Source organism: Fundulus heteroclitus, chromosome 12 (genome assembly GCF_011125445.2).
Source record: "Fundulus heteroclitus isolate FHET01 chromosome 12, MU-UCD_Fhet_4.1, whole genome shotgun sequence".
Taxonomy (NCBI): Eukaryota; Metazoa; Chordata; class Actinopteri; order Cyprinodontiformes; family Fundulidae; genus Fundulus; species Fundulus heteroclitus.
The window spans coordinates 29,773,601-29,794,016 of NC_046372.1; the positions used below are offsets into that span (position 1 = coordinate 29,773,601).

The 20,416-nt window shown below is 38.5% G+C and overlaps 1 protein-coding gene across 1 annotated transcript; it reads right to left on the reverse strand.

Annotated features, from left to right (window-relative positions):
* Positions 1 to 1,198: 1,198 nt before the first annotated feature.
* On the reverse strand, positions 1,199 to 10,938 carry LOC105925492 (arrestin domain-containing protein 3). The gene is made up of 6 exons (XM_012861366.3): positions 10,566 to 10,938; positions 7,787 to 7,844; positions 6,526 to 6,673; positions 4,045 to 4,141; positions 2,322 to 2,578; positions 1,199 to 2,158 (listed from the first exon to the last, which is right to left on the reverse strand). The coding sequence occupies exons 1-6, from the start codon at positions 10,819 to 10,821 to the stop codon at positions 1,589 to 1,591; spliced, it is 1,386 nt and encodes a 461-aa protein (XP_012716820.2). The 5' UTR covers positions 10,822 to 10,938; the 3' UTR covers positions 1,199 to 1,588.
* Positions 10,939 to 20,416: the final 9,478 nt, after the last annotated feature.

Consider the following 20,416-nt stretch of genomic DNA (forward strand, 5'->3'; position numbering starts at 1 on the left):
GGCAAGCAATGGAAAGCAGAGTTAACCTGACACACAGAGGCTGTAGTTCAGTAAACAAGCCTCCAGGAGCAGCTTATTAGGATATTTTACTTATTAGTGTAAATTATTCTGCACTGAAAAAGACAACTTTAAACACAGTTTGAGATTTGTTCTTCTTGTAAAACAAAAAGCCCACTCAAAGCTTTTATTTTTAACATCGATATCAAATGGTTGTGATGCTCCTTGATTGTCACAAGCACAAAACTGAAATATTGTGCAATGATTTGATTTGTGAAACTTTTAATCTGCTTGTGAAAAAAAAATGTGTGCCCGCATTCACAGGAAACCCCAGAGTCCTCTCAGAGAGCTCCTATCTCAGCCTAAAAATTCTTACAAAAGAGTCATCGCTTAAGAGCGATTCAGATGGCTGCTGATAGCGACTCTGAGTGAGGAAATGACATCATTTTTTATCTTAGAAGTGTTAACCTCATTGCTAGGTGTGATGCTGTCTTTCAAGAGCTGTGATTGGTTGATAGTACAAGAGAAAAACAAACACGCAAATGCAAATTAACCGATTACACTGATTAGAAAATGTGTCTCATTAGGAAACTTGGGAAATTAATTGATTGTCACACAGCATCAAAATCTTTGAGTGTATCTTATTTACATCCTCATCATTATTTTGATTTGCTTATTAACTTTAACTCTCCAGTCATTTTACTACTTTATCTATATGATACTGCGATGGACTGGAGACCTGTCCAGGGTGTACCCCACCTCTCTCCCATTGACAGCTGGAGATAGACATCAGCACCTCTCGCAACCCCAATAGGGATAAGCGTGTTGGAAAATGGATGGATGGATCTATATGATAATGTACACATACCTGTCAACATTTTATTTGGATTGTCTGCTGGTATAAAGCAGTTGTATTTGGCAAAACGACAAGATAAAATGGAGAAAGAAATGTTGAAAAAAACTGAGCAGGACAGCTGTTCTGTCCAGTGCACAGCTCACAGCGCTGGGAGGAGAATATAGGAGTATTGAAAGGTAAATTGGTCCCTGGATCACAGTGCAAATACACAGACTTTGAAGCATATTGCTGTCGATCAATGTGGCTTTTTATTTCTTCAAATAAAATGAAACACCTTACAATGTCATCATGCCTCCTTTACAAAATAAAACAAATCCTAAATATAATATTTAAATAAACACAGAAACACTTTCAGGATCTTTATTCTGATATAGCAAACACACAAAACACAAGCTTTTAAAATGCTTTAGACAGGACTAATAGAGAGGTAGAGGTATAACAGGCAAAATTCATGCTAAGAATGAAGGACACTTTAAATGTTACATAAGGCTTTTTAATCCAAGAGTGTATCCTGAGAATGTAGGTTTATGGTTTTAATATTAGCACCTGATAAAAAGACCACAGACATCTGCAACATGTCACAGCAAACACCTGTTTTAGATGCTGCTTAAGGGTTAATATTTCCAATACTGCATACAGTGGCTTTATTATAAATTCATACTCATAAAGCAATACATTTAAGTGGTTAAATCTGTGGTTTACTATACATATGTTAGCAATGATTTTCATATTTGGTTACTTAGTATCAGCATTTTCCAGATTAGGAGGTGGGAAAAGCAGTTGGTATGCCGGAGGATCATCATTCGTCTGAGACAGGAAGTCTGCGCTCATGTCTGGAGCAGAAGGCGGTGGGTTGAAACCAGGAGCTGACGGTATCGTGGAGGGAAAAGGTGGCTGGATCTGAGGGCCTGAAGGAGGCACGTTGAATGCTGGGGCAGCCGGTGAAGAGGATGAGGAGAAAGACGGTGGAGGTCCATATGGAAAAGGCGCTTGTGGCACTGAGTACATGGGAGGTGGCTGAGGAGGATAAGCACCAGGCGGTCCGTTATGAACCTCTGGGTACGCAGGTGGTGGCGCAGAAGGACCTTGGGCGCCTGGGTAGCCATAAGGACCGCAAGATGGTAGTGAAGGATATAGACCACCAGCCACAGCAGGGGGAGGGAAGTCGCTGTTAGTTGGACCACCAAAACCCTCAACAGGATAAGGACCCACATTCCCACTGACTCTGTCACGAAACATTGGATGTGCAATAACCACCGGGAAGATGATCTCTGGATCAAAAGCAAAGCTGATGTCCAGGTAGACCTATGAGAAAACACGCACACCTGATGAGAAGATGACGATTCCCCTTTCAAACGAAACAGTTTTAAAAGAACATCAGAGTGAAAAAAATGAAAAGCATCCAGTCAAAATGGCTAGAAATAAAAGGTTCTGCTTGACACGCTTTGTGCTTCAAAACGTTACGTACCTTTAACTGGTGGGTCACTGAGATGATGTCACAGTTCTCGATCGAAGGCATCTCATCAGTGGGAACCTGCAACTCACACCTGACCTCGTGCTGGGTGTGGGGTTTGATTACCTTATCCACCACTTTTTGGACGCTGTATTCCTCATTTTTGCTGTCTCCTTGGGCCAAAAACTCAATACGCCGTAACAAGTTAAATTTGGGAGTCATGTTTCGAGAAGTGGCGTTGTTGACTTTTGCAACTATCAGCATAGTTTCACCTGTTAAGAAAGAAAAACCACCTTCAGTTGTTTACATTTCTTAAAGTTTCAAATTCAATCTTTACGTTAGACTTCAGCGTAAGAATTAAAGAGAATGATACGCTGAATGAGAAGACTCGTGACTTATCATTTCTATAAGTGAACAACATTGTTGACTTATATTGGTGACTGTTTTGCAAAATCTTGGCAGTGGTGACCATCACAGAATAAATCTAAGCCATCCCGTTGTTTTCAGAACAAATTAGCCATGATCCCAAATATGATATTTAATCCTAACTTAATCTCTGTTTATTCATTGAATACGTTCAAAGATCAAAGTAGCAGCATTGTTTAAATTGCTCTTATTGATTTTACACCACAAGGCCTTAGCCAATTAATCATCAGCTATAGTTAATGATAAATATCCCTAAGCAACCTTCTAAATGCTTGGGATGCTGCTGTAACCCTTGGGAGTTACAGAAAAAGGTCTAATAATGTACTCTGGTTTATATTTTCACCTGAGTGAACACATGACATTGAAATTCACAACAAATCTTAAGAGCTTTGAAAGACTGCAACATCAGTGTCTGTTTTACACATTCTTCACTTTCCCTTTTCACCTTTAGCTTTGCTGTGGACACCTGAAGGTTTTAAGGAAAACAGATGAAAATATTAATAACTTCAACCTTGCAAAAACCCTCAGATCCATCTGAAGAAAGGTAACCCTAGAGTTTGATATTGCCACAACCATTTTTCACTGTCTGGTGCTCTTTAGTTGATGTGCACCATCGTACTGGCGCTTAATTTCCCATTTGGAATGTATTGCTAAAAGGTTTTGAGTTTGGTTTGATCAGCGATTCATGCATTCCGCCGCAAAGTTTAAGAGTTAGCCAGGTTTGAAGATCTTTTAACCCAACTAACTACTTAGCCCAGTTACTCCCCCCCGCCCTCCAATAAAAAAAAAAAAAAAAGACAGAAACTGAATAAAAAGTTTCTGCAGGACACTTCAACCACTGGGTTAATGCAGATTTTCAAGTTTATATATATATATATATATATATATATATATATATATATATATATATATATATATATATATATATATATGTATATATAATATAATATAATATATATATGTATGTATATATAATATATATATATACATATATATATATATATATATATATATATATATAATTTATTTATTTATTTTTCCACCTGAATTGTAATAAATGCATAGCACAGTTAGGGAAGAGAAAGTTTGAAAAGGTTTATCATAATCTCGTTTTTTGTCACGCCACAAAAACCTGTTGTTTTAACAGGGGTGTGTACACTTTCGAAGGCCGCTGTACCTGCAATACATGGCATGCAATTTGAATTTAGATTAAGAGAAAGATAACAAATCCAAGTCAACCTCTATACCTGCCAAAATGCCAAGAAGACTTCTAGTATTTAAACAGTTTATAAGTGAAAAGGAATGCGACTACCTGGAGTGAAAGCCGTCTTGTTAACAGTGGCATCTATGTGCACCTGTCCCTTAGAGAAAATCCCTGTTTCCTGCTCTGTAGAATCGGTTTGCTGACACTTGAGGACAGAGAAAGAAAACCAAGAAAGTCGTAACAAAATCATGAAAATGAGGTTATGTCAACATTACAGCATGTAATGGTGCCCCTGAATAGATTTTATGATAGTATTCCTTTTTAATCTAAGACAGCAGTACCGCCTCAGTGGGTCAAGAGCTTCACTTGTGTCTGGCTGGTTCAGATATAAGGAGACAAGACTAATCACGACCAGTCATACCTGGTATTAACAACAGTTTCCCAGTGTAAATGCAAATAAACATGTAGCCAGTTCACAGAGTGAGCTATCAGATGACCAAATAAGACAGGGTATCTGCAGGTCTACTGTACTTACTGCAACCTTACAGATCAATTCAATCACTTGAACGACATCAGTATTCAGATATTAAAACAGTTGACAATCATCTGGACTGTCTTTTTTTAGTTATTTTGGCTACAAACTCTTGAGAAGCTTAGTTGTGCTTACTAATGGACACAATATTAGAGGAAAAGGAAAAGGATTAAATCTGGAACTGTGCGCCGTGTCAGAGCATAGTCACAGAAGACTTTTAGCCATTAAACATCAGCGCAGGTAAACAACTGATGGCTTTCTTGCACAAATCTATAGTTGTTTACACACATTTCTCAGGTCAAATGTGAACATTTCACATAAAGAGAGACTTTGTATGGGTCATTTTATAAAGGAGACCACCCCTGAAGGGGGTCTGAGAAAAACAGTTCTAAATGCATCTTGAGTGCATTTGTTGTTAGTACTGCCAAGATACAATCGGATCAAACAGGGTTAGTGACAGGTTAACCTCACACTTTGGATTACAGTGATATGGTTTTGATGAATTGACTCTGGAAATATTTGACATCAAATTTTTTAAACCACTAGAGGCAGCCTGAGGTACAGTTTGAGAGCCATGTGTTGTGCCATCAGGCCATTAGGAAAAATCTGAATGGGTTGTAAGCAAAGGAATTTTACACATCCACGCAGAGACAACCCCGTCAGCAGGGTGCCCTGCTATGCAGCCAGGCTACACCTCACTGGTTGTCTTCTATCCTGGGGACTCTCGAGGAGAGGGTCCGCGCTGGGAAGACCAGCCGCCCCTGCAGACCGCATGGGCTCAAAGACTCACAAGCTGGGTAAAATGTGCTTTCTGTGAAACTCATTTGCCCGTCGCTCCAGGAGCTCATTTATCCTATATGTGTGCAGAGTTTGCTGTTAAAAGAACGGCAGTGCTCGAATCATCCCTTTCAACTATTGTGCTGATATCAGCTCTTGGGCTGATATTCACCGGACAATACCTAACAGACAGAGAGTTATTTATTAAACATCAAATAACTTTAAAACAGTGTGTAATAACACAACTAGGGCTGGGCAACGATTAAAATATTTAATCGCGATTAATCGCGATTAATTGCATTGTATTTACAAACTCCAAGAATGAATTCAAAAGTAGTGTAAAGAGCACTTTTATTTTAATGTTCTGCTGCCATATGAACAAAAGTGTTGTAACATTTGTAGCACTTATCAGTAACACATATTTAGTGTAAAGCTCAACAAAACAAAAAATAGCAATAATAATAAATTAAAGCTTATTGCCACTGACAGGGAATTCTCTTTATGGGGAAAAAATCTACCAAAAACAGGCAATTTCTGAGGTAACAGCAGGGAGCAGCATTGCCATTTTATGTTCAATACCAAAGATTAACTTGGGGGTCTGCGTCTAAGCAGACCCCCCACGCTCCGCTCCGCACAAAACTTGTTCCGGCCGCCAACTCACCGCCTCGCCTAAGCAAATTCCTGCGGGAAACACCGCCTTCCGCATGTCAGCTTTGTTTTTTTCCGGCCAGCACCTTTCTTACTCTGAATCCGAGGTTTGGCTGACAGTGAGGTTATTGGCGCATTATCGCCACCTACTGTTCTGATTCAAACCCCTACACCGCAGCAACAGACCTTCACAAAATAAAAGCATGTGAGCAACATGCGTTAACGCGCGTTAAAGAAAATATCGCCGTTAATAGTCTAATGAGTTAACGAGAAATTAACGCGTTAACTTGCCCAGCCCTAAACACAACACATGGATTCAGAGGATCTGTCATGGGTCTCAACTTGCTGTTTGTTCGTGCAGTCCTTTGATTTATTTTTCTGGTTTATTAGTGCTGGTCATAAAATTTCCATTGGTGTCATTTTCATGTTGCATGTAAAAACTGTAATGCATATAAGAATCAAGAATATTAGGTCTAAAAAAGAGTCTATAGGAACTATTATGTAGGGGCAAAGAACAAAAGTGTACTGTAAATAGAATATCCACCCTAAAATGTTCATGATAGAAAAGTAAAAGGGCAGAATTTGAGGTGGCTTATTTGATGTCTACATACATGCTGTAATATTATACGCACTAAAAGAGTGTTGAAGTTTGAAAAGGACTTGGAGACAAAATTTAGCTCTTTGTCTGCAGTGGAATCCATCCTCCAGCTCCTGGACAGCTTGGCCTCTAGTTTGTAGACAATACTTCCATGATTTCCTTTGAAAGATGATGGCATGTTTCTGTATAACAGAGAGGTGATGGTTATGTAATGATAGGCACATGAATATCATATCATATATTCAATGGTGTGCTCCAATTGGAGCACACCATCAGCACCGCTTCTATGTATTTTTACTCGTCCAATAAATTACTCAAGTAAGAGTAAAAACAAAGTATTTGGTAAAAGGGATAATCAAGTAGTAACATTGATCAAGACATCTGATTTAATTTGTGAAAAATATGAAGTTATGTGCAAATTTTGGTATTTTAAAGAACCCAATTAAAATTAATAAAACTAAGAATAATTAGAAATGTTCTGTACTCAAGGGCGTCCCCCGCCTCTTGTCTAATGACTGCTGATAGGCACAAGGCACCCCACAACCCTGCAACGATAAGATAGTAAAAAAATAAATAAGGCAGAGGAACCCCCACCACAATCCCCCTCAATCAATCAAATTATCCAGACAGATTGGTTAAAAAGTTTTCTATCTATGAAAACCCAGCAAATTGCATCAAGTCATTGACTTGGACCATTAGACCCTCCTGAAAGAATCTGTAACCACAGTGGGCAGTCATCTGCATTGTCGTTGGTTTCACAGCAACCCTCAAAACATAAACAACAGAGAATTTGTGACAAAAGTAATCAAGGTGTGTAGAGTAGCCAGAAATTGTACTCAAGCAAAGGCTGGTTCACATGGCAGGATTTTTAGTGCCGATTTTCGGCCTAATCCACCCCTTCTGAGATGCACCGATTATTGGTGTGTCTCTTAAAAATTTCTTAAGAGCTATTCCTGCAGTGTGTGGTGTCTTAAAAGCGATCTGGTCCGCTCAATAGAACGTCAGGACCTCTCTGACCTCAAACCTTAAGCCGTGTGAACCAGCCTTTAAATTAGCCGTACTTCACATAATATCACTCAAGTAGAAGAATGGTTTTGTATGACTACGCTGAGAGGTAAGTTTCACTCAAGTAAACGTAGCTAAGTAAATGTAAACCTAATTATTACCCAACTCTGGCTTTAGTATACAGGAGCCTTTTAAGGAGAACGTTCTTCACTCATTTTTGGAAGAACTTTACAATGTAGAAGTTTGGACATATGTTTTTTTTTATTTGTCAACTCCTTTCCAATACTCACTCTGATGGAATCTTAAAGCTGAATTTGTAGACATGGATCCCTTCAGGCAAAACAGTTTCTAGAAATAAAGATAAGACATTTGGTGAATTTAGTTAAATTGACTAAAAAGTGCTTCCGGTAATATGTATTTAACAGAATAAACTATCTTACAATAAAGTGGTTTCTTCGATTACATTGATGTACAAGCTGTAATATGCCCTATTATTAGGAATCTATAGTGTGCAGAGGTGATACAAGCATAGAAGGGATGCTGGCTAACCATTCCCTTCTGTCAGCCTTCGCACAGGACCTGTTTACACTACTATGTTTTTGATGGAAATGGAAGTTTTGTTGTGTTTCTACTGTTTGTCTACACCCCAATGGCATGTGTTTTCTCCGAAAATGGCACCATTTGAAAATGGGTTCTAAAGTGCAGCATTTTGAAAACATACTGGCCTCCGTTGTCTTGTAGACATTTAAAACAAGAGCCTGCCTATTTAGGAAAAGCCCTGGCCAATGTGCAGTATGACTTATTGCCTTTTTTAAGCAGGGAGTGACATGCTGTTGAGTTTCAAAGAACATGCCTGGCATGGCAGGGAAATCTCAAAGTTTCTATGCTTTTACTAGTGCCATGTGCATGGAGAACGTAATTAAAATGCTGTAAAGTAGATGTTATTAGAAAAGGAACACCAATCCTGTTTTCAGTGGATCATTGTGTGCACAGGGCCAAGGTCATCTGAATAGCTATGACTTAAAACATTTGTAATCCCTATAGAATAACTGAGTTGAGTCTATATAAGGAGTTTATCGTAACATAATGTGGTCCTGAGGTCTGTTTCACAAAAGCAGAATTTAGAAATCAAGGATAATAAATAAAGCTAGGCTTGACCTAGTGTGAACAGTGCATCCTGGGTTTACCTGTTTCATGAAGGCCAAACCAGGCTCAGGAAGTCAGACCAGGTTCAAGTAATTCATGGAAATGCTCGTCTGCTGCTTTCTTCAAGAGACCATTGGGTCGATCACAGATTCACTGGTCTTACAAAGGATAACTTGCGTGCAGCATACTTTATACCAAACGAGCAATATCTTTTGATGGAGGCTTATGAGGAATTGAAGCACATCATGCTCACTTAAAAAAAAAGAAACACTGCCGCTACTATAAAGGAAGACACATGTGTTCGGAACTACTTATATAGAAAACAGGTGTTACACCATTTTCAACGACTTATCAGGTGTTGTGACTCTAGAGGGCACTATTTTGATGACCCTTCCATAACTCCTGAAAGAAAAGCGGCAGAGAGACGAAAATTTTAAGGAGACAGCGTTAACCTGGCTAAGTCCTAATATGCACAGTTTTTTTAAGTGTAAAGGTGACAGAACTTAGGACTGCTGCTCCGAGGTAACCAGTTGTGACAGCAGATGCTGCTATCATGATATGTAACCTTTCCATAACTCCTGAAAAATAGCTTTAGATGGATGAAAGTTTTTCATATAGTGGTGGGAAGTAACAAAGTACATGTACTTCGTTACTGTACTTAAGTACAATTTCCGTGTATCTGTACTTTACTTAAGTAGATTTAATAATGAATACTTTCTACTTTTACTCCACTACATTTAACAGTAAGTATCTGTACTTTCTACTTCACTACATTTCTATACAGCGTTTCGTAACTCGTTACATCCAAGACGCATTTCGGTTTTTTCATTTGTTCGTTAGTTTGAAAGTATCCAATGGCGAGAGCAGAATCAGTCCGCTGAACCAATCCAAAGTGGGAAATAACCATTAGGCCCTCCCTCAAGAAGAGCAGCACAGTACGCAGGACCTGCAGAATCATTAACTCCCAGAATGGAGTCCAAGGATAGTCATCCTCCAGAAGACCTGCCCCACCCATGGCCTTATTTAAAAGATTTCTTTGAAATAACTGGGTCAAAAAACGCTTCCTGGAGATTCCAATGCCGCTTTTGCCTTCCCCGAAAGCATGAAATTCTATCTTTCAAAAATTCACTATCAAATTTGAAAAAACATATTGAGGTAAGTTAAGTTACTAAACGCTGTCGATATTGATCCCTGGAATTCTGATGCATAGAATAAAATATCTAAATCTAAACTGTCACAGGGGGTAAACACAATAAAAACATGCTTTATCTGCAGCATTGCTCATTAAAATGGTACATTACTGATTTATTAAAACTAAATACGATAGGTACACTTAATGACATTATATAAGCCGTTAGGTATTATGGTTGGCAAGTACTTTTACTTTTAATACTTAAGTAGTTTTAAAAGCTTGTACGTTTTTACTTTTACTTAAGTAAAATAATAATGTGGTACTTTACTTTTACTTGAGTAAATTTTTGTCTGTGTATTTGTACTTTTACTTAAGTACATTGTATGAGTACTTTCTCCACCACATATATATATATATATATATATATATATATATATATATATATATAGATAGATAGATAGATAGATAGATAGATAGATAGATAGATAGATAGATAGATAGATAGATAGATAGATAGATAGATAGATAGATAAGCTATATATTACTCATACTAGAAAATGCCACAAAGATGGCTTGGTGGTGTGCCAACTCCTTACTTAACATTTACACTTGCACAATAATGTTACAGCACTGAATGTGCAGTACTTTCAAAAGCAACTTTTTGTAACCTAGAAATGGGTGAAAATCAATAACCTCATTGAAATAATTTTTGATACAAAGATGCAGGGAAAACGACATGCACTGTAGCTATGCTGTGCTTTCTAACTGAATGCTGCAACCAGATCGCCTACCCTCCGAGTCCTCTGGGATTAAATGCTGTTTCAGTTTAAAGTATCTCCGGTGCGCATAGTACGTGTGCGTCCGATCGCCGCTCTTTCGCGTCCATCGGACGTCTGCGTCTCCTTTAGCCTTCACAAACAGCTTCTTTACTTTGGTTTCCTTCGATAAGGACAGAGTTACTTGTCCCGTCACAACGTCCCCCTCAGAAAAAGTGTTCTCCTCATTCAGAGCGTCGCAGCTGAGAGTAAAGCTGTCTACTGTAGGCATCGCAGCACCCAGGGAACGAAGAAGATAACAAAACGAAACCGTAAAATCACTCGGGTAACTCTTTTTTCCCCCTCTCTCACTAAAATGGTGTGCCTGTTCTGTGACTGTGGGGAAAGACACGCCCAGAACAGCAAGCATAATTTTTCCAGTAGACCTCTACTGCCCTCCGCTGTAGACACGCGATTTACAGAAAGCAGTTGTATGGAGGACCGAACGTGCCACTATCCCCTTACACTTACTAAATTGCAAACAAATGAATCAAAATGAATGTATCTCTATTTAATTGAATGTGACAATTGATTTATTATACTGTATAATAATCCTAATTTTTCAATAATGTCATGTTTCAGTGATGCTGGGGATCCAAATGCAGAGGTCAGGACCAGAACAGTTAAGAAAAATAAAATATATAAATAAATAAATCCAGGAGAATTAATGCTGGGGACATATAACAATTCATTATATGAAAAAGTCATATATAAATTTTTCAAAGTATTTTAGACAACAAAAAAAAATAATTAAACTATGGCTATTACAAGGATTGTTTATATATATATATATATATATATATATATATATATATATATATATATATATATATATATATATATATATATATATATATATATATATATATATATATATATACCACAGCAGGACTGAACCCTGTGGTACTTCACAAGTGACCCTAGTGTTTGAAGAAGATTTATTATTAACATGAAAGAACTGGAATCTGTCCGATAGATAAGATTTAAACCAGCCTAATGCTTTCCCCTTAATCCCTACAGTATGCTCAAGTCTTTGCAGTAGAATATTGTGATCAACTGTATCAAATGCAGCACTGAGATCTAACAGGACAAGTACAGACACAAGTCCATTATCTGAGGCCATGAGAATATAATTTGTGACCTTCACCAGAGCTATTTCAGTGCAATGATGACTGAAACTCCTCAAGTAGGTCATTACTTTGTAAATGTTCACATAGTTGATTAGCAACTACTTTCTCAAGAATTTTAGAAACCAAAAGAAAATTAGATATAGGTCTGTAATTTATTAACTCATCTTGATCAAGAGATGATTTCTTAAGTAAAGGTTTAATAACAGGTACTTTAAAAGCCTGTGGTACATATTCATTTACTAAGGATAGATTAATCATGTCTAAAATAGTGCCACTGATCAGAGGGAATACCTCCTTAAACAACTTGAATGGGATTGGGTCTACCATACAGGTGAGAAGGTTTAGACGAAGCTAAAATTTTAGATAGCTCAGAAAGCTCTACTGCTTCTAAACAGTTCAAACACTGCACAGGTTCTAGAGATTCCTCCAATGCTGCCTCACTTACCGAGGATGAGGTAATCATCTTTGAGATGCCAATTATTTTATTTTTAATGGAATCAATTTTATTTATGAAGAATCCCATAAAGCCATTACTGCTAAGCGCTAAGGGAATGGATAGATCAATGGAGCTGTGACTATGGGAAAGTTTGGCAACTGTACTATAGAGAAATCTAGGATTATTTTTATTTTCCTCAATGAAATAATCAAATTAGTACAGAAATTTTTACCTTATATTTAACAAAAATTTAAAGGATGGAGGTTAAAAAATCAATCTCTGTGAAAGCTTCAGGACTGTAAAAATCAGACTGAATAGTAGGGATGATCAGAAAATTGGTCCTGCCCACGCACCCCTCTGTCCCTGGAGCTCTGGGGTTATCACGTTATCTATTAGTTGTCCAATATGCCAATCATTCTGAAGTGCTCACGTAACACAGATGTGTATACATTTACCTTGTTAGTTTCCGCTTGCTTGCTGTGCATGCTCTTTTCCAGTGTCTATATATCCGGTTAGCTTGTAGCTCCGCTGCACTCAGCATATACTTTGAAACGTTTATGAGAAGAATAGAAGGCCTCAGTAAAAAGAAATAAGACCAGAGTGTATTTGGGAGATTTTTTTCATGCAATCCCCCTGAGAAGCGGAAGAGCAGGTAAGACGGTCTTGTGCATGCACAGTTATTCATAAAGGGCTTACTTACATTTATGGAACAATCCCAGACTCTACATTTAATTATATACTTAAAAAATTAACTATTTTAAACAATAAATGAAATGATTTGTTTATTTTTTATTTTCTTTTTATTTAAACAGCTTAAATTCATACATGCAATTGTTGCAATTTTGGTCCTTCTTCAGTTTCATAATGAAATTAATAAAATAAATAATAACCTCCTGCATGTTAGTTGATAAAGAGTTTTCACACACCAAACCTGGTTATTATATTTAACATTTTCTCTTTGAGCTTAATCTGTTTCCCAATACATGCAACGTTGATGCAATTAAATAATTCATAAATACATACATCAATATACAGTAAAGCAAATTAACGCGATTAAACATTAATGTTGGCATCATTTCTTAGGTTCATAAATTGTTTCTAAAAGAACTACTTATTATTAAAAGCTTGAAAGCTGCATGATCATGTGATGTTTCCCTGAATCCCAACGCTCCATAATTTTTTTTTCATAATGACACAAACAGAAATGTTTATATTTTGACCAAAACCTCTTCCAAAAAGAAAGGTACAACATTTGTAAATATACATAGAACAACCTGTAAACACCATAGAACCAAAGTTGCTGGTTACTGATTTTTCTTTTTTTTTTTAATCAATAACGAACATGAATAATTTAAAGAGACACCACCATTTTTTATGGACTACAAAAAAGTCCAAAGTGCTGATTTTACAGAAGGCATCTGATAGATTTAAATATCTTCATCGACAAATTTAAGCCGATTTTGAAACCATTGTCATTGAATGTTTTGCTTTTTTGATTCGTCTCTCTTGTTCGAGTAGTGATGGCTTGACAGTTGGCGTAAAAGGACAGATTTAATTGATGTTCCTATTGCCCTGCAAGGGCCGGCTACTACAATGATGCAGACATTAAAGCCAGCCAGTACTGGGCACCTGAGGCTGTCGATAATGGATTATCTGCAGTTATCAGGTACTGGTGTGACCTGATGTTTGATACGGCCTTCAGAGAAAGGGGAGGATGTTTTGATGAAATCCCCCCCCAAATCTGAATATAAAGCACATGAAGTATCTGTCTTCAGCATGGCAAGCTATGGAAAGCAGAGTTAAACTGACACAGATAGACTGTGGTTCTGAAAACAAGCCTCCAGAGGCATGGAAGTTTTACTTATCAGTATAAATTATTCTGCACTGAAAAAAGACAAATTTATACAGTTTGAGATTTGTTCTGCTTGTAAAACAAAAAAAAAACCATACAAAGCTTTTATTTTTAACATCAAGATTAATTGGTTATAATGATCCTTGATTGTGATAAGCATATAACAGAATTGTTGTGCAATGATTTGATCTGTAAAGGTGCGCTCACACTGAACACGAATGTGTCAGGCCAAGGCGAAAAGAATTACATGATATGCGTATGCACAGGCACCACACAGGAGCGACGTGACGCAACACGAGGCTGAGCGAGGCCACAGAGGCAGTTCTAGCGATGCAAAATGTGCAATTTAGGCAATTTAAGTGATTTAAGCGAAGACAGAGTGACGGGAAACCTGTGAGAAATGCAAAGCGACAGTTGCTGGAGTTAAAAAAGCTTAACTTTTGTGTCTTGTCGTGCCGCGACAACCAATCAGGATCTAGATGTGGCTGTGACGTGGGGTGAAGGACTGCGGCGGAGACGAAGCAGTTTTCATTCACCATGGAATACAAGCTGATAGTGACAGTCTGCGGGCGGCCTGAGTTTTGTGACTCAACCAGCAATTACTACTGAGACAAGTCCAGAATGGACCAAGCCTGGATATATTGAATGAGTAGACTGGAGTGGCAGGTCAGTAGAAGCGTTACTAGATAGGGTCATTGTACTGCTGTATTTCTGGCTTGTTTCTTGCTGTGCGAGAGGAAATCATTCAATCTGAAAAAGAGAGCAGCCATCAATGTTTAGTCCCTCAAATCCCCTTTCTTCCTCAATGTAAACTTTAGCATGGCTTTATCCAAATACACTTAATAATAGCTTCTAGCTCCTTTACCTTGACCTTTCATGGGGTCAACAGTAAGAACCTTGACTCTTTCAAAAAGGTTGATGACCCCTGCTATAAGGGTATTCGGATTGAGCCCATGTCCAGATTCCTAAATTATCAGGTTGGTGACATGTTCACCCAAGTTTGAGTTAGAAGGCAACTGAATAGACCCCTTGCAACCACGTGATTCCGTTACCCAGAACCCCTTGCGTGGCGGCCATATTGGTTGGCACGCCATTTGACAAAATGACGAGTTCTCCAGGTATTTTTCTTCTTTAGATAAGGTATCACAAGATCGTTTTAAGAGTAAGTTGATGGTTGATGGGATCAGATTGCCAGATCCACACAGCAAAAGCCTGAAGGGACATGCTGGCCAAGGGTTTCGTACCGCGACACAGCTGCTTTATAAACACGCAGGCCAGTACGGACAAGAGACCACGAAAGCCCCTGAAACCACTGGACGGCTGCAATTATTTTATATCAGGAAAAAGGCTCCAGCAACGCCCGCGACCCCATGAGGGATTAAGCGGGTCAGAAAATGGATGGATGGATGTTCAGACATGTTTGTGTAACAGCACAAAGCAGAGAGGAAGACCCGCCCGGTAGGTTAAAAAAACATCACTCACTACGGATTATTTTGGTGTTTTTGTCTTGTTAAAATGGGTGGGGGTGTCGGCGACATTGCAGCGTAAACATAGAAGTACTAACGCCCGTGAACGGGCGGAGGGGAGGTGGCGATCGTTACACTGGCTGGAGAGCCGCCGCTGTCTGGAGCAGCAGGAACAGGTGCAGCAACAGCGGCTCTCCGGCCCGTGTAGCGATCGCTACCTCCCCTCCGCCACTATTTAAGTAGAACAATGAATAGAGCAGAATTAAGTTATTTACCGGAGATGAAGTGTAGACTGCAAATTCTCTCGTAGTATGATGCGCCACACCCACCCCCCCCCCCCCCCACCCATTGGGAGTGTCTGCCTGCGCTCTTTTCATTGAAAATATCCATTTCTTTCTTCATCCTTCCTCCTTCGGTAAACGACAGAAACGTACATCCAACGATTTGGAATGCCTCTGTGTGCCACCGGGAGCACAACAAGTCGTAGGCATTGCTTAGATTCCAAAAATAAACTAACTAAAAGTACGCTCTAAATCACCCGTTTTGTCATGTAGTAGACGGGCTGTCAGGCTAGCGTGCCCACGAAGATGGAGGCGCGCACCCCCGATCACGTGACTGTGACGTCAGATGCAAGGGGTCTATAGGGTTACATCAAAGTTGCCATTGAAAGTACATAATTCTTTTTTTTTTGTTTTTTTTTTATCACCGAGCTTCCTTTACAAAATAAACCAAATCCTAAATCTGTTATTTATAGAAACACAGAAACTATTTCAGGATCTTTATTCTGATATAGCAAATACATACATATACAAGCTTTCTATAAAATAGTAACATAGGCCTTAGTGAGACAATTTACCAGCACAGCAATGACCGTCATCAAAACATACTACATTCATTAATACAATATCGGTTGTAGTAAGACTGATAATGCAACAATGGTTACATTATTCCATTCACCGCCTCCACTGTGTCAGTCTGTCATTACCCCCTGAGACAAGAACCCTGGCTTGAATGTGCGCAGATGCGCTGCTCACTTGGGCAGACTGAACTGGAACTGTTTTGTTATGAGTGGAAAAATATCATTAAGCTAATTTTCAGAAGTTAAATATGTTTTACTTTTGGCTGTCAATGCAGATTCCTAAGGTGTTTCTATTTTGGTCATGTTCACGCAAGATAGCGTTGTTGAAAAATGTCCTATGACTTGACACGTAGTTAGGAAGTAAGCGCTCAACTCGCGCATTTCGGTGATTTGTTTTAGATTCATGCATATCCAACCGCATCTCTCAACATCTTGTGTTCTGGCATAGCATCGTCGGTATGTATACTTGGTTTTTGAGATTGTGTGGAGATATTTATTATTTTTTCAAAGTCATTTTTATGTTTGAAGAGCCTTTATCCATGTGTGGTCGAGGTAGAATAGCATGGCGCTGATTCGTCTTTGCTGTTTGTATGTTGCAGTTTCACCTTTTCTCTAACTCCAATAAACCTGTGGAACGAACTAGAATGAACCTTCAGAGTCTTGGTGTGGGGAAAAAGTTTAGCTGGCCGTCAGGATATTAATAGACATATCGAGGACGGCATAAAAGGAATTCAGTACAATTCAATTCAATAAATGCAAACCTGGTAAACTAAGAGCAGAAATAGACATTATTAAGGATAAGATAAAAACGACAAGTATTTTAGCATGATCAATGATCCAATTGCTGCCCTGTTGGTATCAGCTGTTGAATAAATGTAACATGTGGCATGTGGATTTTGCCAAAAGTAGCATTTTGCATCATGACCAGGCATCTCTAATTTGATCTTACTTGTTGCTCTGGAAGACCTAGATGAAGTTATGAAAAAAAACTAAGCTGTCCTGCCATAATCTTTTTAGAAAAGAAGGCTTTGTCTTGGAGAGCAAATCAAAATCAGCCTTGAAACTTAATCACGAGTAGGTAAGTTCTGCATGATTTGCAGAACGTACCTGATTTTTGGCTTTTGATGTTGTCTGTGTATGTTTTTAACCTTTTCTTGTTTTAATGTGCAGGTCTTTGGCTACTCCTGTTGCTTTTAAAATGTACTGTAGAAATAAATGAATAAAGCATTCTTTTAAATTAATCTACATTAGTGAGATTAAGGTGGAGCCAATGAATGAAAGCATTTGTTCGCTATAGACCACAGAGTGCCATCTGTACCTTAATGCAACTCCATGCAGCTTAATTTCACACAAGAATTTATTGCCACATGTTTGGGTTCACAATGATTTTTCAGCTGTGCAAATAGTTGTGATTCTAAGCGATTCTGTAAAGAATAAATGCCTAACACAGTTATAAAATACTTATTTTTATTGCGATTGATTTGGTAATGACAAAGACTCAAATCACATCCCTTATTAATCTATTTGGGATGGGTGGTCCTAAATGTGTAAGTTGTATTCCAGCATTTGGAGAAAATGGGTCTTGGTCAAGTCTAGTCTTTATTAAGATTAATGAACAGTTTGACATTTTAAGTCCTCTTGCTGAATCAATAATTTTAATACTCATGAGGGCCAATAGGGATGTGAGATTGTGGAACACACTGTGGCCACAGGGTGCATGTTAAATGCCCAAGTGGTAATCAATGCAAAGAAATTAGGTATTGATTTCTTATAGTTTTGTAATAGGTTATCTATTGGTTTGCTCTTTTGGAAAATTCCAATATCTGTCGGATGGAAGTGTGCTGGTAATATTGCTTTGGGGTGTGTGTGTGTGTTTGAATGCACAAACACTGTTCAGTGTGCGTCTCCGTGTGTGTGAGGTCATATTCTTATTAGTGTAGAGGGCAAAGTGTGAATAAATAAACATGTTGAGATGCATATTGGGGATGCAGTTTATTGCAAATAAGGCCAATAACTTCTGAGTGGTTTTATTTTGTCTTGATGCTGACTAGAGGACCCCTTTTATTAAACAGCTCAAACATTTTTGTGCTATTTACTGTCATAGTATAAATCATTTTTACACCATGCAGTTGAGATCTTGCGTTTGGCATTATATATTTGTACAATCACATGTTTACTGTGGGTTATAAAAGCCCCTGCCTTATTAATACTTAATAAGATTAGAACACAATTTGTGTCAGCTGGGCATTAACAACTAAGGACAACGGTCCAATATCTTTGTTTGAAACATCTTCCCAAGGCTGAGTTGAATATTGTAAAGCTGCTAGCACTTGGATCAAGTCACCTCAATGTAATCAAAATAATAGTTGCTGGTGATTCATTTAGAAAATGTTAAAATATATGTATTTGGATGGATGTTATTTGTGAAATGTATGATAACTGATCTATTTAACATAAATTCCACGTGGTCTTATATGTGTACAGTTCACATAGTAAGATTGTTATTACAAGTATTTTCAAAAAGATCTCTCAAGCTGGATTCACCAACACAATTTTCTTTTGGTCAGAACTTTTTCAAGTAGATGATGGTCAGCTTTTGATTGGAAATGTTCTGCTATTTATAATTTAGTTTAGCTTCTATAGCCATGGATAGATGGCATTTGTGAACCCATTTTGTTCAAATGTGTTTAGCATACCACCCCTTCTCCTTTTTGTATTCAAATGTTTTATTTTAACTTTCCATCCATCCATCCATCCATCCATCCATCCATCCATCCATCCATCCATCCATCCATCCATCCATCCATCCATCCATCCATCCATCCATCCATCCATCCTATTCCCCTTTTCCAAGATCAGCCCATGGGGGTAACAGGACTAGAAAAAAACAAAACAGACACGCCTCTGCCCAGCAACATTTCCAAGCTAATTCTGGTGATGCTAAAGGCATCCCTCTAGTCAGTGGGTGATGTGTCTTTTCTGAGTCGCCAGGAGGCTTCCTGATTAGGTGAATGAACCATCTAAGTACACATTAAAAGTAATTAAATCAAAATATTTTAAATTAAGGCCTTAAATGGCATTAAAACTCATTAAATGTGATTGTCAGTAGTATTATTTTATTTTTTTCATGAAAAACATGTTTATAAAAATTTATTTTTAGGTCAGGTATGTTTCAACAGTTTTGTTGGACATATCAGATATCCATCCATCCATGTTCTAACACGTCTATCCTTTGTAGGGTGCTGGTGCCTATCTCTAGCTGTCAATGGGCGAGAGGCGGGGTACACCCTGGACAGGTCGCCAGTCTATCGCAGGGCAACACAGAAACAAACAGGACAAACAACCATTCTTGCAAACATTCACACCCAAGGAGAGTTTAGAAAAGCCAATTAACCTAACAGTCATGTTTTTTAGACTGTGGGAGGAAGCCGGAGTATCCAGAGATAACACACGCATGCACAGGAAGCAGTTCCATGCAGAAAGACCCAGGGCAAGGGTAGGACTTGAACCCAGGACCTTGCTGCATGGCAACAGCACTACCCACTGCACCACTATGCAGCCCTATATCCAATATATCATATCGGATATAATTGGTTCAATTATAATTGATAATCTGCTTCCGGTTGGTCGTAAAGCCACATGTTTAGAAAAGAAGTGTGGTGGGTCGAGGCAGAGAAAAAGCTAGAGAATGGGAAAATGCAAGTTTCAACAAAAGTGGCTGGAAATTGAGGAATTCGGGGCATGGCTGCAACCCGTCGACGGTAAAGATGACTTAGGATTTTGCCATGTTTGTAAAAAAAAAATAAGCTTGGCACAATGGGTGTCAATGCTTTACGATCTCACATGCATAGCAGCTGGACAGTCACAGATCAGCTGCAAGGGGCAGACAACAGCTAACAATGTCAAGTTACTTTTCTGTAATCAACAGAGTCACGTCTGCAGTAGCTACCACAACCATCACAAACAGCAGAGCAGCAGCTGGAGCAAGCATTACCGCCACTAACGTCAGAAAATCAGACGGTCTTCGAGTAATATTTGGATCCAATCCAACGCTGCATGCAGAGGTGCCCTGGTGTCTGAACAC

Excerpts from the sequence above, each read along its gene's own strand:
- LOC105925492 (XM_012861366.3), bottom strand. The coding sequence starts at position 10,821 with ATGCCTACAGTAGACAGCTTTACTCTCAGCTGCGACGCTCTGAATGAG. Across the intron at positions 7,845-10,565 it reads AATCCCAGAGGACTCGGAGG|AAACTGTTTTGCCTGAAGGG; the intron begins GTAGGCGATCTG and ends CTTTATTTCTAG. Across the intron at positions 2,159-2,321 it reads CAGTGACCCACCAGTTAAAG|GTCTACCTGGACATCAGCTT; the intron begins GTACGTAACGTT and ends GTTTTCTCATAG.